General features: G+C 39.0%; 1 protein-coding gene across 1 annotated transcript; it reads left to right on the top strand.

The window, feature by feature from the left end:
• The first annotated feature begins 7,480 nt into the window (after positions 1 to 7,480).
• Positions 7,481 to 13,925, top strand: slc14a2 (solute carrier family 14 member 2). The gene is made up of 8 exons (XM_030791784.1): positions 7,481 to 7,655; positions 9,037 to 9,226; positions 9,582 to 9,710; positions 11,700 to 11,892; positions 12,245 to 12,392; positions 13,014 to 13,148; positions 13,293 to 13,342; positions 13,527 to 13,925. Exons 1-8 carry the CDS (start codon positions 7,481 to 7,483, stop codon positions 13,923 to 13,925), a joined length of 1,419 nt encoding a protein of 472 aa, XP_030647644.1.
• The last annotated feature ends 5,056 nt before the right edge of the window (positions 13,926 to 18,981 follow it).

Genomic DNA, 18,981 nt, shown 5'->3' with positions numbered 1-18,981 from the left:
AGACTATTCGTTGTACTTTAGTGTTGTATTTGTCAGGCGGCAACTGGAGGAGAGACTTTTTGCTTTGCAATGTGTGGGCTAATAAATGTTTCAATAATGCTGAGGTTAAACATTGCACGGACTCTCCCCATGACCCACTGCACTCTCTCTCTCTCTTTCTGACCCTTTCGATCTCCATTCACTCTTCCCTGACCTTTTTGTCACATGTCACCATTCCTTGACCCTTCTTATCAAGGCTTGACCCTTTCTACTCCTCGGCAAATTCCAAGGAGTGTCTCCTCCCTTCAGACAGAGACACCCATAAAAGGATAGCAGCACCCCCCTCCCCAATCTGAAAATCAGATAAAATGCCAGACCTCTTGCTATCCTACTGTTCAGCTTTCAGCTAAGCTGCAGTTCAGCCAACGGTTCAGCTTCAGCTCCAGTGGAGCTCCTGTTGTCCCAACCATAATGTAGTCCGTCCATTCTGACCTGCTCATCTCTGTGAAGAAATCAGCCCAGCCTCACCACTTCAGAAGATCCGCGATGCTGAAAGACTGTCCCGCCACCGACACCGAAGTCTTACTCATGGTCTCCTATTGCTAACCTCAGGCACTCCAGTTTCTCCTACCTGAATGTGGCTGGGCCTGATCTTCTTCTTCTTCCTTTTCTCTCCTTCCCTCACTACCCTTCTATGTGTAAGTAACTCCACTAGAACATCACTCAGATAGTTCTTTTGGTTTAGCGTGCCTCTTCGTGAGTAATGCCTCATTCTCGCATAAGTTGTTCATCCATACATACTTTAGGTAACGAGGGTATTGTCGTTGTCTACCATTAGTTGTTTGTCTTCTCATGAGTAGTTTAGATGCTGTTGTGTGTGTGTGTGTGGCAGATTGCCTTAATTCCACCTGAACTGCGATTTATTCAACATTAGATTCATTCTGTACCATTGAATTTGATCATCGTAATAAATGTGTACGTTCGTATTCCCACTCTTTGAGTATGTGATAAATTATTTCCAATTTACTGAATGTGGTGATCCAGGAACTTAGCTATAGAAGTATTGAATTCAAACAGTATTATTGTACCTGCTACTTTACTGCTATTATTTAATATATGTTAAGTCTGATTAAGAGTTATTTTGAATAATTTTTAGGTTCAGTATTCAGAGCTCTGAGCTGTAAATAGAGTTTTTCAGAATAACTGTAATTTCACTGGGTTCAGATTCTGACATAAGGTTATGGTTACAGCTATGTGATATTAGTATTAAGTCTAATATTCACAGTATACCATTAACCAGAATTTCCCTATACCACTGGCACAACATATTTGTGTGGTGCAACAACACACCAAGAAAAATTCTTCGTTTGTGTAAACCTACTTGGCAATAAAACTGAATTTCTGATTCTGATTATTTGAAATGATCTAAAACATCTCTCTCTCTCTCTCTCTTTCTCTCTCTCTCTCTCTCTCTCTCTCTCCCTCTCTGTATATATATATCTATCTATCTGTCTATCCGCAGATCTTTCCTTTGGATTTCCTTTGAATTCACAGCCTGTCCAATCATGAAAAACAAAAAACAAAACTAGAATGCAAAATCTATGCTTAAGGTAATTCAGAGAATTACCAGGCCTCCATTCGTGTAATAAAAGTCGATTACCTTGATCGTCAGGCGGCTTGACTGACTGCGCCGGCATCTGCAAACTCGTGTCCAAATCTGTTCACACCTCAGAGGGCTGCCAAGAATGACTCAGCATCTGTCCAACAGGAAACAACTTCAATTTCACGCACGGGGGATTAGCTTAAAATTTCTATGGATGACAAACTGACATTTTAAACTCAGTATTTAGACAAGGGGCGTGCGGCAAACAAACCCATTCATTTAATCATGACGTCTATATTTTCATTGCTAAGCAGGAAACTTCATCAGCTTGTCGAACGTCGCGTTCTGAAAACATATTAGTTTCAAGGTTGACAGTACCTGTCAGTTTAGAGTCATGTGGCGTCAGATAAACACAGTTTTTACAAACACAACGGAGAGCTATCTTTGAACTCTTGCCTAACTTTCAAGAATTAATTGAATCGTTCGCCTGAAGGGTGTTGTACTCTTGCCAGATATTTTGACACGCACGTGAATACTGCAGTTCATTTCAAAACAATACAAACTTTCACTGCGCTCTCGCAATGAGCTTGGGGGTTGGGACAGATGTGTCAAACATTTCACTCTGTCTGGTTCATTCACTCTGACAAATTGAGAGGAACAAACATAGAAGATTTATCAGTTCAGTGACCTCAGTTACTGTCATCCTTATGCTAACAAGAAAGCAAACAGGAAAGTTCTTGTGACTGTTTTTTTTTTTTTTTTTTTTTAATTTTATTAATTTTTTTAAAACAGCTGTCTTTACTGGCAGTCTTAGTAAATCTTAGTAAAGACTAAGCTATTTAAGACGTGGATGATGAAGCAAATTCAACGCTTAGGTTATGCAATGTTCATTGTATCACATTCATCATATCATTCGCTTTCACAAATTCAGAGGAACATAGACAGAAGATTTACTTCAGCTATTGTCATAAAAAGGTGTATTGACATAAGAAGTTTAAAAATACAAGGTCATTTTTCATGTGAGAACATAGGGTATAATAACCTGTACTTGTTACTGAAAAGCCACCAGTGTCATGTGCAAACACTGTGCTATGCACATCATCACGGAACAAAGATATAGCATCTTGGAAGCGCAAGACATGACTTTATATATTTCACTCACAAAAAAGGCTTCACCTTGGTTATGTGACAATGGTGTTACAGAAAATCTATTCAGAGCATCACTGCTGACCCAGCACATTAACTGTTCCCAGTGCAACACAGCACAAAATAGTATAAATGCTAAATGCTATATATATTCTAATTTTGTATTTTGTATACGAGTCATTCTTTAATTTGGGGTACATTTCACATCAGCAAAAACACAGTCGACAATTTCCCTATTTTGACCCATAATTTCAATGGAAGGCCTTGCATGGCTGACCACATGTCATTTTCTTGAACAGGTTAATGTCAAATTGGAACATATAATTGAATTACAATCATTAAACAATTGTAAACCATAACAATGTACGTAACACAGTTGACGGTCAAGTAATATACTCATTGACAATGCGCTATTATAAATAAATATCGAAAAAAATGAGAGGACAGTCACCACAGTGTGATCGTTGTAATAAACATGTACGTTCGTGTTCCCACTCTTTGAGCACGTTTCCTCCGGGAGCTCTGGTTTCCTCCAGGAGTGAATTGGAGACACTGAATAGGGTATGAGTGTGCGTGTGAGTGGGTTTGTCTGTGTGTCTGCCCTGTGATGGACTGGCGACCTGTCCAGGGTGTGTCCCTGCCTTTCGCCCCTGTGGGAGCTGGGATGGGCTCCAGCACCCCCCGCGACCCTAATCAGGATAAGCGGCTTAGGTAGTGAGTGAGTGAGTGAGTGAATGTGGTGATCCAGGAAATTAGCTAGAGGTATTGAATTTGAAGAGCATTATTGTACTTGCTACTTTATATGTGCGGCTAATGAAGAGTTATTCTGAATAATTTCTAGGTTCAGAGTGCTGAGCTATAAACAGAGTTTTTCATAATATCTGTAATTTCACTGGGTTCCGGTTCCGAAACAAGGTTATGGTTACAGCTGAGTGATATTAGTATTAAGTCTAATATTCACAGTGAACCATCAACCTGATTTCCCTCATACCATTGGCACGACAGTACTCTGAGTAATGATGCGAGAACTCAACGTTCTTTTAGGACACAAAGGGTCACCATTTACAGAGAAATGAAAGAAAACACATTTATGATCACTGATCAGAAGGTCCTCAGAACGGATATGATCAATTTCCTGTCCCAGAGACAAAACAAGGTCCAAAAAATGTCCACCCGCGTGCGTGGCGTCTGAAACATGTCGCTTGAAATGAAAAGATACAGTAATGTTAAGAAATTCAGTGGCTACGGAATTTGTGCCATCATTGATGTGCAGGTTAAAATCTCCAACTAATATCACTTTGTCCAGCTTAATAATAGGAGTCCTAAACACAGTCACAAAATAGGCTTCACCTTGGTTAACAGTTGTATTACAGAATATCTATTCACAGCATCACTGCTGACCCAACACATTCACTGTTCCCAGTGCAACACAACACAAAGTAGTATAAATGCTACTGGTAGGGAAAAAAAAGTCTGCCAAAGTGTATGACAAAAACAGTGTAAATATTGAAGGTAGTGCAGGTCCATTCACTTTGACAAACTGAAAAGAACAAACATAGAAGATTTGTCAGTTCAATGACCTCAGTTACTGTCATCCTTAGGTTAACAGGAAAGCAAACAGGAAAGCAAACAGGAAAGGTTTTTTTCTTTTTTCTTAATTTAATTAATTTTAATTTTTTTTTTTAATTGTATTAATTTTTTTTGAAACAGCTGTCTTTACTGGCAGTCTTAGTAAATCTTAGTATAGACTAAGCTATTTAAGACGTGGATGATGAAGCAAATTCAATACTTAGGTTATGCAATGTTCATTCATTGTATCATTCGCTTTCACAAATTCAAAGGAACATAGACAGAAGATTTACTTCAGCTATTGTCATAAAAAGGTGTATTGACATAAGAAGTTTAAAAATACAAGGTCATTTTTCATACGAGAACATAGGGTATAATAACCTATTTTGTATACGAGTCATTCTTTAATTTGGGGTACATTTCACATCAGCAAAAACACAGTTGACAATTTCCCCATTTTGACCCATAATTTCAATGGAAGGCCTTGCATGGCTGACCACATGTCATTTTCTTGAACAGGTTAATGTCAAATTGGAACATATAATTGAATTACAATCATTAAACAATTGTAAACCATAACAATGTACGTAACACAGTTGACGGTCAAGTAATATACTCATTGACAATGCGCTATTATAAATAAATATTGAAAAAAATGAGAGGACAGTCAGCACAGTGTGTTCAACACAGAGGAAAATGACATCATGTGATGTTGGGCTCATAGTATTGGGAAAAACTATTTCTGAGGTGCAGGGTGGAGTTCTGTTTGTCAGTTGACAGAACTTTTGTGGGCATCAATAAATTAAGATATTTAAATTATTTAAATGAGAAAATCGATTTAAAAAATATTATTTTTCTTTAGTATTTAGACTTTTGAAATAAATAACAAATAGTTGTTATTTCAGTGATTCACTTTACTGTTTTTACCATCCCATTGCAGAGCCTTGCGATCAGTCACAGTTGCCATACCAGACTGTGATACAGCTGGTTAATATGCTCTCCTCCTCTCTAGTGAAGGATCTTTCAGGATGGGTCTGTAATCTCCACTCTGTTTCCTGAAGTCAACGAATAGCCCCTTTCCTTGCTGTTACTGATGCACAAGCTGTTCTCTGTGCAACAGTCCACAAGGAGCTCCTAGGCTGTTTTGTTGCTTTGAGGGATCAAACCCATCACTGCAGTGTCATCTGCAAGTTTTATGGGAGTTACAGGGAGTACAATGTTGGGCCAATCATACAGCCGTGTGGGGCACCAGTGTTCAGGATGAGTGTGATGGAGGTGTGGGCCCCCATCCTGACAGACCGGGTTCTGCTAGTAAGGAGGTCCAAGATCCAGCTGGATATAGAGTTCAACAGACCAAGAGCTCCGAGTTTGCCAACCGGCCTCACTGGGATACTGTTGTCGAGGGCTGAGCTGAAACTCGATGAACTACATCAACATACCAACTCCAAAGACATTAACTTGTACATATTGTACTTTGTCTATTGAGATATTCCCAAAAATTCATTCTACACTGGGAACCACAGCTTGATGCTACCATGACTAAACTTTTAAAAGTGTAACCTGTTTGATTTTTGGCCAAAATACTCTTTCCGTGGTCTCATCTGATCACAAATCACATCTTAACTGGCTTATAAGTACCTGTTGTGTTTCCAGGAACAACGCTGACACTTCCACTTTTTGCTTACTGAGCCAGCTGGCAGGCAAAATGATTATTAATTCGGCTTAGTATGACCAAAGGCAAAATGGAGATGCAAAAGACAGGACTGAAGTGGCAGGTGACGGAAGCCGCCTTAAGTCCAGACTGGGAATGAAGAGGATACAGTAAGAAAGTAACGTCACACAGAATGTATTTCGCTGTTTTAAAGCGTAAATAGTGCTTAGATAGTTCGGACTAAAACTGACGGTACTATTGCAAGGCTGACCATTGATAAACACAAGAGGGCGCACTTCGCACTTCTGTCCGTACGATCTCTAAATTGGACCACATCTAAACAAACAAAGCCAAGTCATGCTATTCAAGCCGTAGAACAGTTATGCTTTTGTTGGAAACTATTATATAAGGACCAGTATGTGTCTCTTTTATTCATGGTGATTAAACTGAGGAGAACGTGACATGAACTATGTTATTCTTTTTGACCTCACACAAATTAACTTGACATTTCACTTACCCTCCAAGATTGTACAACTGAGTCACTAACCGGGTTTCTCCTCAATTCTGCCGTGGCTATAGGGTGTGTTTACCTGATAAACTCCGAAAGGGAGCAGAGGCGGGGGCTTAGTACACGTTTGCATCAATTTTCGGCACACGGGGAGGGGCGTTAATACCGGCGGAGACCCATAAAACCTGCGACCAGACGGGTTTCTCGAGTAATTGTGCAGTCGCAAATATATGGAGCTCACAATATTCACACTGGGTGATATTTATGCCTGGCACACGATTAACAGAGGTGAGTATGCCTATTTTTGTCGAATCAATCTTAACATTAATAAGAACTATAATATGATTTGTCATTGTTATAGTGCATACACATAAATTGTTAAATTAATACAATAATACAAGCCAGTCAGAAAAAAAAACTTTAACTGCTGATGAATTGTTTTGTAATACAAATGAGGATCCTGATTAAAACAAAACAGATTCGAAAAAATAAAAAATAAAGGAAAACAAACAAACAAACAAACAAACAAACAGCTGACTGTCTGGGAGTCATACAGAAGAACGCAGATCTTTAATTGGATGTCTGGAAGGAACTGCAAAAAGGAGTCTTATCAAGTACTAAGTTACGGGTCACGTTCCAACCGATGAACCGATGAACTGGTCGAGTTTTACTGAGTGTTTATTCTTAATTTTGAAGGGTATTCCGCTGAATATCACGCGTCTCCTTAGAGCGTCTACCTTCGAAACTTCTCGCGTCTCAAAATCAAAGGTAAGCCTCTAGCTCCGCATGCTTGTCTTGGAATTAGAATCATGCAGGCTGCTATGTGCTCATGTCAATAGAAAAGTTTACGAAAATATAGTTTACTTGCAACTTCTGAGGGGCTTTTTGTGTGTCGTTTGCTGATTGCTCATTGTTGTACCTGTTGTAATCAGGAAATGCAACCCAATTACTTGCAATTGCAAAAACCAACAACAACAACAACAACAAAAACATCCTCAATACTTGATAGGAATCCAAGCCACTCATGGCCCAGCTGGTGACAGAGACCACAGCTGAACAGCAGAAGAAACAGCAGCAGCAGCAGCAGCAGCAGCAACATTCTGAAACCTCCACCATGTTCAAGAGAGTAAAGTCTAAGGTCATCAGATGGGTCTCCTACTTCTCTGGAGACATGGAGGCGTTTGGGAACTGGATGAAAGGTACAACACGGTTCTATATGATCTGTATGACGACGACGATGATGATGATGATGATGATGAGGAGGATGATTGTATGACAAATGACAGTAAGACAGAGGCGATGAAATAAACACGACACTGAGGTTATGCAATGTTCATTACATCACATGGGACTTGCAGACAAGGAAATGTACATATTAACATCTGTCGTAGAATCAGGTTGCTGGTACTTCGTGACGTTGCTCTGTGCATGCTGTCAAGCTTGCTTTGCTGCCCAGTTTCATACTACAATCTCAGCCTTACCTGCAAGAACTCTAGAACTATTTAGATGTTGTCTGTAACTAGATAGCTGGTGTTACATAACCCATATGCCCTAAAATAACCTTCTGGGTTATGATGTCCATGTCAAAATATTAGTAAATAGATATTAGATAAATATTAGCTCAGCATAAAGTAACATAATTAGGGTTTTTTTTTTTTTTTTGTCATTCAGATTGTTTTATGAGTTAATTTTTTTTTTTTCTGTTTTGACTCATCAGGGAGCATTAGATTTATTAGAGGAGTGTTTGAATATTTGAAACATATTAGAGAAAAGCAGACATAAGCCTACGCAAATCCGGAATTTTCTACTGAGCCAATTAAAAACCTAGAGTAAAACTCTGCAGGTGAGGGGAAGAAAATGAGAAATGAGCATTAAACTCCCATTTTAAACTTGAAAATCTCCTTAAAGTATTCTTTTCTCTCATGAGAGCAACTCCCTTCCTCTCAGGAGAGTCTCATTTGTGCAGGACCTAATCGGTAACACCCTTATCGGAAATAATACACAAACACCAACTCTGGATACATAACATGAATGTTCGAGACCACATAACATAAAATGTTGTTTGCGCCAAAGAAATGTGCAGAAAGTAAAAAAAAATCTTACTAAGAAATGATGTAAATTTTAATCTGCAACTGTTTTGTTTTGTTTTACGCAACACTACTTCAAGGGTATAATTGCAACAGAGCATTCACAAAGGGGTGCAAATTACTTTAAGAGGGATTATCATGCCTTGAGCTGAGGTCATGTCATTAAGCATTTAAGAATCTAAAAAATAGTTTGCTTGTTTAATGAATGTAAACTTTTTTTTTCCTCCTGAGAGAACATGAAAACAGAAGAGTATCTTGTTATAACCTTCAACTTTATATGAGAGAAAGAGTTCACTTCCAGTAGACTTCGATTTGACAGTACTTTGAATAACAGTATCAGCCTAAATTCATCTTCTATCTCAATTCTATCTCCTACAGAGCCCTGAATGAAACACATGCGATATTACTAAGGCAGGTTCCAAGCCTCAGGAACGAGCCCCTTTGTGTATCCAGGCCCATCCTAACATCCTTCTTTTAATACCTTCACTTTCAGGTCAGTTCTTCCTCCTTCAGCTCCTGGATTGGGTGCTTCGAGGAGCAGCCCAGGTGATGTTTGTCAACAACCCCCTCAGTGGGCTAATCATTTTTGCTGGACTCATCCTCCAGAACAGGTGGTGGGCACTCAATGGTTTTGTGGGTACTCTGGCTGCAACAGTAGGAGCCCTCATTCTCAAACAAAACAGGTATGCTGATGTCATCTTCATCTTCACATTCATCTTCATCTTCACATTCATCAACATTATAATTTTGGGATTAGTGGTTGTTATGACTGACAAACAGTACACAAACATGGAATATAAACACATAACATGTATGCTTGAGACTTCTATCAAGCGGGGGAAAAAAATCTTAGTAAGAAATTGTACAAATGTTGCTCTGAAAAGTGTTTTAGTCTTACATAACACGACCCCGAGGCTAAATTACAACAGAATATTCCCAAAGGTCACAAATTGCTTCATGAGAGATCACCATGTCCTGAACAGAAATGATATAATTAAGCATTTAAGTGTTTAAAGAAATAGTTTCCTTGTTTTACAGAGGGGCGATTGCAGCTGGTCTCTATGGATACAATGGAATCCTGGTTGGCCTCCTGATGGCTGTTTTTTCAAATGCAGGTGATTGGTACTGGTGGCTTCTGTTTCCGAATATCTTCCTGTCCTTTACTTGGTAAGCACTTTCCACATTTGTATTTCCTGTTCATGAATGTTTTTATGTTTGCTATGTGTGCTGGACTTTCTATACATCTATAGACCGTAATGAGATACATGCACATTATGTCTGTCTTGCTCAAATTGTGAAGGAAAAACTGAATAGATCAAAATAATACAAAGGAAAACTCCCTCGATGTGAGCCTGATTGTCAGCTAGACTGTTCTAGTGCAGGGGTTTCCAATATTTTGTCAGCTGGACCCCTCCAACCAAAATGTGTTTCCTCAGGTACCTCCCTTAAGATTTTATGCAGTTGAATTTAGTTTGACATTGACATTTCCATTGCAGTCTTGCAAATCCCCGGCTGGGAACCCCTAGTATAGTGGATTGACACCAGAGAGAGAAAGATGGAGAGAGAGAGAGGTGGAGAGAGAGAGAGGTGGAGAGAGAGAGAGGTAGAGAGAGAGAGAGAGGTGGAGAGAGAGAGAGAGAGGGAGAGAGAGAGATGATTCAAGGTTAATAGCTTGTCTTTGACCTCCCTTGGTGGTAAAAGGACATACTTTGGCATCTTATCAAACAAACATCATCTTTCTCTACCCTAATTACCTTTCGAAGAAAGAAAAATTGAGGGAAGTGCCAGTTTCTAGAAAATTAAGTCATGTGAGGACATAACATTCATATTTTAGAATAGCTAAACTGATCTAGCCTTAGTTTTTGGTATTTGATGGCAAGAACTTAATCAAATGTGTACAGTATCTCTCAGGTTATTGTGCAAGGTCACTTAACTACAAGAATAAACCTGGAATGTTCAAAATAATCGACTTTCAGAGAACTTCTACAACTATCGAATATGAACAGAGTTCCTAAATAGAAATTGCTGCCCTATGGCCATTCTGACGTGGCTTTGAGCAACACATTGAACTGTCAAATATTTGTGCTTGACCGACCGACTTTACGCTACTGTAAAGCGCATTTTTCACAGAAATGTGCCTGGTATGGTCCTTTGTTCACTAAGTTTGTTTCTCTTACACTTGCATCTATTGGAAAGCCCACTGCAGCAAATCTGTGCTCTGGTCCTGTTCTTGTACAGTCCCCATTAGGGTCATAGTTACTCTACAAAGTCTTCCCTTACACTGTCTGTACAAGTCTCACTCATTTGGTTTGAGTTCAGGTGTAGTCAAAAGGGCAAGGACAAGAGGAAGGACAGAATCTAAGATTAATGACACTGGTTTTTCAAGTATTTCAAACAAGCACAAACAAGTCTAACAGTTTGTCTTTGATCCCCTTCAATGGTCAAAGGACAGGCTGTGGCATATGATCAGACGGATGCCATCTTTGTCTGCCCTAATTACCTTTCGAGGAAAGAAAAATTGAGAGAATGATTGATTTGCGAATGATAACATGAGCAGTGGCATTGAGATTGTTATCCTTTCAGGACTTTTCTAAAACAAAACAAAACAAAACAAAACAAACAAACAAAAAAAAAAACAGTCATGGTAAGATTAAAACCTTAATCAGAAATATGCAGAATCTCTAATGTTTTTGTGCAAGGTGACTTCACTGTGTGAATAAATCTAGAATGTTGAAAATAAGTGACATTCAGAGAATGACAACTGTCAACTTTCCATAGCTAAGGAAATACATCAGAGTGACATTGTTTACTGCCCTTGAGCTTCAATGTCATGCTAATGAAAAATTAGTTATCTTAGGGGTGAAAGGTCAAAAGAATTTCTAGATTGAATTCTGTGCCGACGCACAGACTGTCAAATATTTGTGTTTAACTGACCACACAAAAAAGTTTGTCCCCTAAAGATAAATTGCAGTTTCGATCCCACAAGGGGAAAGTTCATGAAATTGTTAAGAAATTCTTTTGCATGATTCACATAATTCTCTCTCACAGAGCAACTAAAACCATTTTATGCTAAAGTCTTTAGCAAGTCTTTCACATTTGAATCCTCCTCAGAGTCAATCACTGATACCTTATCTCAATGCTTTTTCTGTTCATTAGCCCAATTGTCTCCAGCGCATTGGCCTCAATAAACAGCAGATGGGATTTGCCAGTGTTCACTCTGCCATTTAACATCTTAGTGTGCCTTCACATGGTGGCCACTGGACACTACAACCACCACTTTCCTCAGGTCCTGATTCAGCCTCGTACCTCTCTACCCAACATCACCTGGTCCGAACTGGACGTGGCACTGGTAAGAATGGAGAAGCAGCGAGCATGGTTTTTCCTGCAGCTGTGCTCTAGAACCTTCTTAGCTTTCTTCGGTCACGGGGACATGAACGTTGTGTAGATGCTGGTACTGTCAGTGAGGAATTTGATCGAGCTGGAAAAGCTACATTTTTTTTTTTCTTAACTTGCTTTGGATTCCGTTTTGCATTTACTGACTTTACTGATCGGTGTCACCCAGAGCAAATGAGCCCGATCCAAGGAGCATTTCCAAGTTCATCGCAAAACGTCTTCAAGTCTCTCAGTTTTTAAAGCAATGACGAAAACCCGCACGTAGTCCCTCACTGATCTTCACCAATTTTTTTTTTTTCATTTTCTAGCTCTTCCGCTCCATCCCTGTAGGCATTGGGCAGGTATACGGGTGTGACAACGCCTGGACGGGGGGAATATTCATCATATCATTGTTCATCTCCTCCCCAATCACATGTCTGCATGCAGTCATTGGTTCTACTGTTGGCATGGTGTCTGGTAAGTCTACAGACAAAACAGTACAATCTGTGAGGTACCAAATGCCGAATACAGGTGCTTGTGAAGTGCGGTCACAAGATATTTTCATCCAGTCGTTCCGTGCATGCTGTAACACTCTTTGTTAAACTAGAATGATCTCTATTTTAACAACCTCATTCAGTGGTTTCGAATATCCATCGACCGTTTTGAGAGACGTTGTTCCGCAAATTCCAAGTCTTCTGAGTTTTGCTGAGAACAGCTCTTCCCTTGCTAATATGTACTTTTCGAACTTTTAGGCGGTAATGTTCATGGTACGGTTACGTCATTATTTTATGATCAGTTGTGTGACATTGTGTGGTCAGTTGATGTGTTAATCGTATGTTATTGTGTATCTGTTCATACACTGCTTTGACAACATGAAAAGACCACAGTGACAAATGAATTTGCATTCCCAGGGGTCAATAAACTAAACCCAACCTATCAAATGTAAATGTATGCTTGAATAATGCTTTGATGAGTCGCAAATTTCAAAAAAGGTAATAGCATTGAGATGTTAATGAAACACCAAAATGGAAATCACCTTTAGAAATAGTAAGAATCACTCTGTGAGTATAATTTTTTCCCCCTGTTATTATATTATAGGTCTTGCCTTAGCTGCACCATTTGGGAGCATCTATTTTGGATTATGGGGCTATAACTGTGTTTTGGCTTGCATTGCAATTGGTGGCATGTTTTATGCACTCACATGGCAGACCCATCTCCTAGCTGTGGCCTGTGGTAAGTCCGTCATCGCAACAGTTTACGTTTTCTCCTCAGCAACTGCAGATTCAGTCGTTACAAACGTTCTTTCAGTCTCATTAAAGAGTAAATGTTCGTAATTACTCAGACTGAAATGAAACATTCTATCTCTTTTCCCTTCAGCGTTCTTCTGTGCGTATCTGAGTTCTGCCATTTCAAACGTGATGTCTACTGTAAGTATCGCTCTGATTAAACACTGATTACGGTTGGATCTCAGAATCTCAGTAAAATTCTCTGTTTAACTGTAATTTTAGGGGTGTAGTTGCGAAGCCATCTATTGCAGTAGGGCTTGATCAAACTTCTGTACGGGTAAACTATTTCTTGATTGTGATGATCCATTTCTTCCCTTTTTGGCAGTTTGGACTTCCCGCCTGCACTTGGCCTTTCTGCCTGTCTGCTCTCACCTTCCTGTTGATAACCACAGAAACCAATACCATTTTTAAACTGCCTCTTGCCAAAGTAACCTACCCTGAGAAAAACCTCATTTACTTTTGGAAAATGAGAAAAGAGGAGCGGGCTGAAAAACTGAAGGACGCGCAAGAGGAGGCTCAGGTCAAAGAGAAAGAAGAACAGATGAAGAGAGAGGAGGAGGAGTTCAAAGTCACGATGGAAGAGAAAGAGCAGGAAGAATGCACGGTAAACATGAACGTAGACGTAAACATAAACACGGAGGAAAACAGGAATGAGGAGAACACGTCGGAAGAGACGAACCCCAGCGATAGCAGCGCAGAGATCACCCAAGTGACGCAAGCATAAGTCATATACCGCTGTCATCTGAACCCAACTTCTCATTGTCCCAAATCTACCAAAGAACATAGAATCAGTCAGTGCTTACAACAATCTCGTTTTGTCCGCAGACACTTTATTGGGTGCACACGGCATCAACGTGGACGCTTTCAGGGAAATCTTAAACAACCGGCGGTGATAATCAGGTGTTAAAGACAGGGAATGCGATGCAGGTTTCTGGGGGGGGGGGGGGGGGGGGGTAGCCACATTGGTAGATTTCTGATGTGATTGCTATGACAGGGGAGGAATGTGACTGTGCGTGCCATCTAGGAAAACTGTTAGGTAAAAAGGAGTTGTCTCTCACAATTTATTCCAAACATTTGACCGTAAAATTCCAACAGTACTGATAAAGGTCAGTAGATTTAGTAGCGTTATCTGTTTATGTACTTGCGCCCCATTGAAATTGTCTTTGACGATGCCCTCAGGGTGACCAAGAGAAAGGTTTGCGCATCCAGAAAGACTACATTACGTGGCTATTGATCAAAATACACAAACATTCTGATGTAAAAAAAAAAAAAAAGGTGCTTCGTAGAACTGTCTGTACCAGCGGTTGTCTGCTGTCATGGTTATGGACGTTTAGGAGATTGAAATCATACTTGTACTCGCATGAACTCGCATCTATAATATTATTACTGCTTTCTTAACTATTAACCACTCACACTTACAAGACAGTCTTTTCACACCTGCTCTAATATGAATCAATATCACCAGTCACACAGGACTTTTGGACCAAATGCAAGAGAATGTAATATTTGCACTTGTGTGTGTGTGTGTGTGTGTGTGTGTGTGTGTGTGCGCACACCTGTGTGATTAGGTGAGTGGGGTTTTTTGGATTTGTTTGATTAAATGTTGCATCCTAGTATAAAAAAAAAAAAATTGATGTAATTTTGTCATGAAGAAATATATTTTAGAATTTAGTGAAATCTGTTACACCTTTGCCATTTCTATTTTGAATTATGTCCTTTATATTTATCTAATAAAGTGGTATTTTTCATAAAATATTAAACATCTCCTTAGTCTTGTCTTCCTTCAAGCGTTCATTAACAACAAATGCATAAAAACTGATGGGTGTCATAAGCCCATAGCTTTTGTGAGTAATAGCGTGCCGACGTGCTATGCTGCAGTCAGTTAGTTAGGTATATAATCATTGACAGACGAGTTTGAACATTGAAATAAAGTCTTTGTACTTTCCTTCTGCGACAATTAGGTTCTTGAACACTACAGAGAATACCAAAAAGGACTCCGCTCTTTGTTTAGCCCAAGGCACTTGTCCCGGAACTGAGCTCCTAGTCTGCATGCCTCTCAAAATTGAAGGATCACATGATGAGGGTGGCTAATACCTGTTTATGAAAAAAAGACTGACGTAGACCGTCTAGATGTTTCCAAATATCTCCGAGTGTTCGGGGGGGGGAGGGGGGGGGATGCTCTATATAGATACAGCCCTTCCGTACGTTACCCTGACACTGACAGTCTATCTAGATATGATCTAGAAAGTGTCTCTTCAGAGTGCTAAGTACCTTAAAATGGCCAAACTGTATATACAGTGTATATCTCCTCCAGATCGACTGTTAAAGGTTTTTTACAACGTGCTTCTTCAAGAACGTGTTCAAGAATGTGTGTTTCTGTGAATCATCACTTTTTTTTTTTTTTATACCCATGTAAATAAATTCGATTCTAAAACGAATAAGCAAGGGGATAAGAAATGATTTATTTCAAATAGATTGAGAATGTACCCATTTTAACAGCTGAATAAGTGTTCCATTTTTATATTTCGTCACGCTTTTGTGTCTTCTGTTTTATGTGTCCACCCTGTCACATGCTAGTCCACCCTGTCATCTTCATGTTTTTAAATCATAATTCACTCATACTGTGAAATATCTGTATATGTGATCTAGTGTGCTCAACAGCAAAGTGGGGGACAATAATATGCAAATAAAAAAATGCATATATATATATATATATGTGTGTGTGTGTGTGTGTGTGTGTGTATGTATGTATGTATGTATGTACAAATTGTATGTGTTTCTTTACAAACAAATGGTTTGCATAAAATATTTTATTTATTTATCGTTTAAAAGCAAACAAATAACCCTGTTTAGGAAAGGGACATCATACCTTTCAGATAATGTCATTTTTATCTTAATATTGCAATGAAAATATATTTAACAGTATATGTCCCTGACAGGGTGGACATACCTTACAGTTTATTCTGCGAATATTGGCCCAACATTATCTGAAAATAAGAGTGGGATCATGGCTGACATATTTTTCTACAACGTGAGTGTCTATTATGTATGATAAGACATAAAGGGAACGGGATATTAAGACCAGAATGTGTGAGTATTGTGAGGGTTGTTTTCATGACATCTGTTGATAAAGCAAAAAGACAACTGTTACTAAATGTAGTCCAAACAACAGATGTACTAAAGTCATATCACACAGGAAGTGTGTAAGTCAAAAAGGCAATAGGTTCAATGACCGTCTCTCGCCATAGCATTAGTGGTTCATTTACTTTCTCCTTCCTGTAAGGTTTTCCTTCCTCTGGCTGTTATGGTGGGACAAAGAGGCCTAGGAGGATTACGTCTATGTTATAAATTAACTGGGGCACAGCCGACCTCGCCACCCTGGAAGCTGCACAGAGGGAAATACTCACACTGGGTCACACAGGTATGTTATTACCAGAGAAAACCAGAGAGAAGCTTCCAGTTTGACTGAGAATGACAACCGAGAGTGTGAGCACTGCTGTGAGTTGTCGAATAGATTACTAAGAACAATTAATAAACACCACGCCACGATCCAGTTTTACTTAGTCAATAAGAACTATTGCCCACAAAGAAGGTAAAAAGAAAAAGAAATAGAAATAAAAAGAACCACTGACAAGCAGATGAGAGATTGAGTTTAATTATAGATTTCAGTGGCAGTATGCATCCAACATATACATGAGTGAAACAAAAAAGAAAATATGTAGCCTCACAAAACATATGTATATGTATACTTATAACAACATGACTGAGTAGTTATCCTTTTTTTTTAATTCAGTGAGGTAAGTCATATGTCACATGTCAGATCGCCGATACTTTTGTCGATAAATAAATCAGTAAATAAAAATAAATAAATCAGTATGAACAAGCACATGCATTTATACTAAAATCTGTCCATGCTTGTGTAGTTTCTGAAAGTGTCATCATTGCGACACGAGTGGGAGATCGTCCACAGATAAAAGATTTCGCGGTTTTGGATCCTCTCTGCACACACGCGCATAACTGCAGTACTACGTGGGGGGGGGGGGGGGGGGGGGGGGGGGGGTAGGGACGTTATAATAAGGATACGCTGATGTTCACCCTCTGCACAGTTGGCAAGAGCCATCTGTGACAACATTGGCCAATGACAAAATGACTTTAGCAATATCATTCTTCTTTTTCTTCTTCTTCAAAAAGTACAAAACTACATAAAAGACACCTGTTGTTTCAAGAAAAAGTGAAAACAAAAAACCCAACAAAAGCTTTGAGCGAAAGAGGCTACCAATCTTTTTGAAACCGGTCTTTCACAATCTGATCAGTGTACATCACCACTCCAAAAACACTGGTTATTCTGGCTAAAATGTTATTAAAGCGCACAAGGTCACAGTGAGACAGGACACATCATCCATTAAAATGTTTAAACGAAGCACGCAGAAAATGTGCACTGCTGTGTAATCACCAGTATTATCAGTGTTCTCCCCACATGCATACCTGATTCTGTTATTAAAAAGCCAGGTGGGCAGTTCATAAACTCTAATCAGGTGTTCACAAAAATGCAGATGGCAGTTAGGTCTGTGGCAATGATTGTTGAAAAAATTGAGAAAAAAAAAAGTCTCCCTTATGAAGTTTGTAGATAAAGACCTCAGGATCTCAGATAAGACAGAGATAAGCGCTTTGGAAAGAGATCAAAAATGTCATGTGTCTTACTTTTTGCACACGTTTTTTTCATACTTATTGGCAGGAGTTTCTCAGTTACCTTACAACGTTGTGGGTAACTAACAGTGTTGTAAAGCGTTTGCGGCATTGTCATTGTTTAGTTGGAAACTACCGAATACATTTTAAAATATGCGTAAACTCTACATATTTTACTTCAATATGTCTCTATATAGGGTATAAATACACAAACCTGCGTGCAAATGTGTTTGTGCTGCGTTGTGTGTGTGTGTGTGTTTGAGGGGGGTTAGTAGATATATGCATTATACATATATACATATATACAGAGCACACATATTTAATGTACACCATATGTTTTCTAAATGTGTAACAAAACAAAAAAAATCATTTACTTTATTCTGAATGATAGTTCTAGAACTATGTTCTTTGGCTGTGCCAACTGCGACATGGATAATACTAATAGGAGAACAGCGCCATCTGCTGACTAAACACTGGGACTGACCACAATTAGATCACTGAAGAATCACTCCTCACACTAAAAACTGTGGAAGACACTGTAATAAACTGAGAAAACAGATGAAAGTTAAGAAACCGTTTATTTATTCTATTTTCACATAGAGAGCGCCAATTTACAGTCTTTTCATATTTTCAAACTTTTAAGAAGTCGTATCCAGTGCAAAAAACAACCTTAAAACGCTTGTGGAGCAAACATTCAAGTGGCTTTAACATAACATTAGCCTGCAAAATAAATGTCCATGTTCAGCAATATGTTTTTGTTTCTTTTTGTTTCAATTTATACAACAGAATGTAACTCAGCATCTCTCAAGCCATGTGATGCATCTTACAGCAAAGCAAAGAACTGAAGCAACTCCAGAAACACTGTATCCATTTGGGTGTGGTTGGCCACTTAAAATTTGAACATCGGCATATCCCGAACAACTTTTTTTTTTTTTTAAAGAAAACAAATATTATTGGACAAAATCTTTCTCCAATCACCCGTTACTTATTGAATGAAAATCCATTTTGACATTCCTGTGTCAAATCCCCGTTTCCACGGACATTCTACAGAGTCTGTGATGACAGAGGATGGGTTTCGGCCAAAAACGATATCA

The sequence above is a fragment of the Chanos chanos genome, chromosome 14 (genome assembly GCF_902362185.1).
Source record: "Chanos chanos chromosome 14, fChaCha1.1, whole genome shotgun sequence".
In the NCBI taxonomy this organism is placed as follows: domain Eukaryota; kingdom Metazoa; phylum Chordata; class Actinopteri; order Gonorynchiformes; family Chanidae; genus Chanos; species Chanos chanos.
The sequence above is the reverse complement of the archived record's forward strand: the minus strand, read 5'-3'. Positions and strand labels throughout refer to the sequence as shown.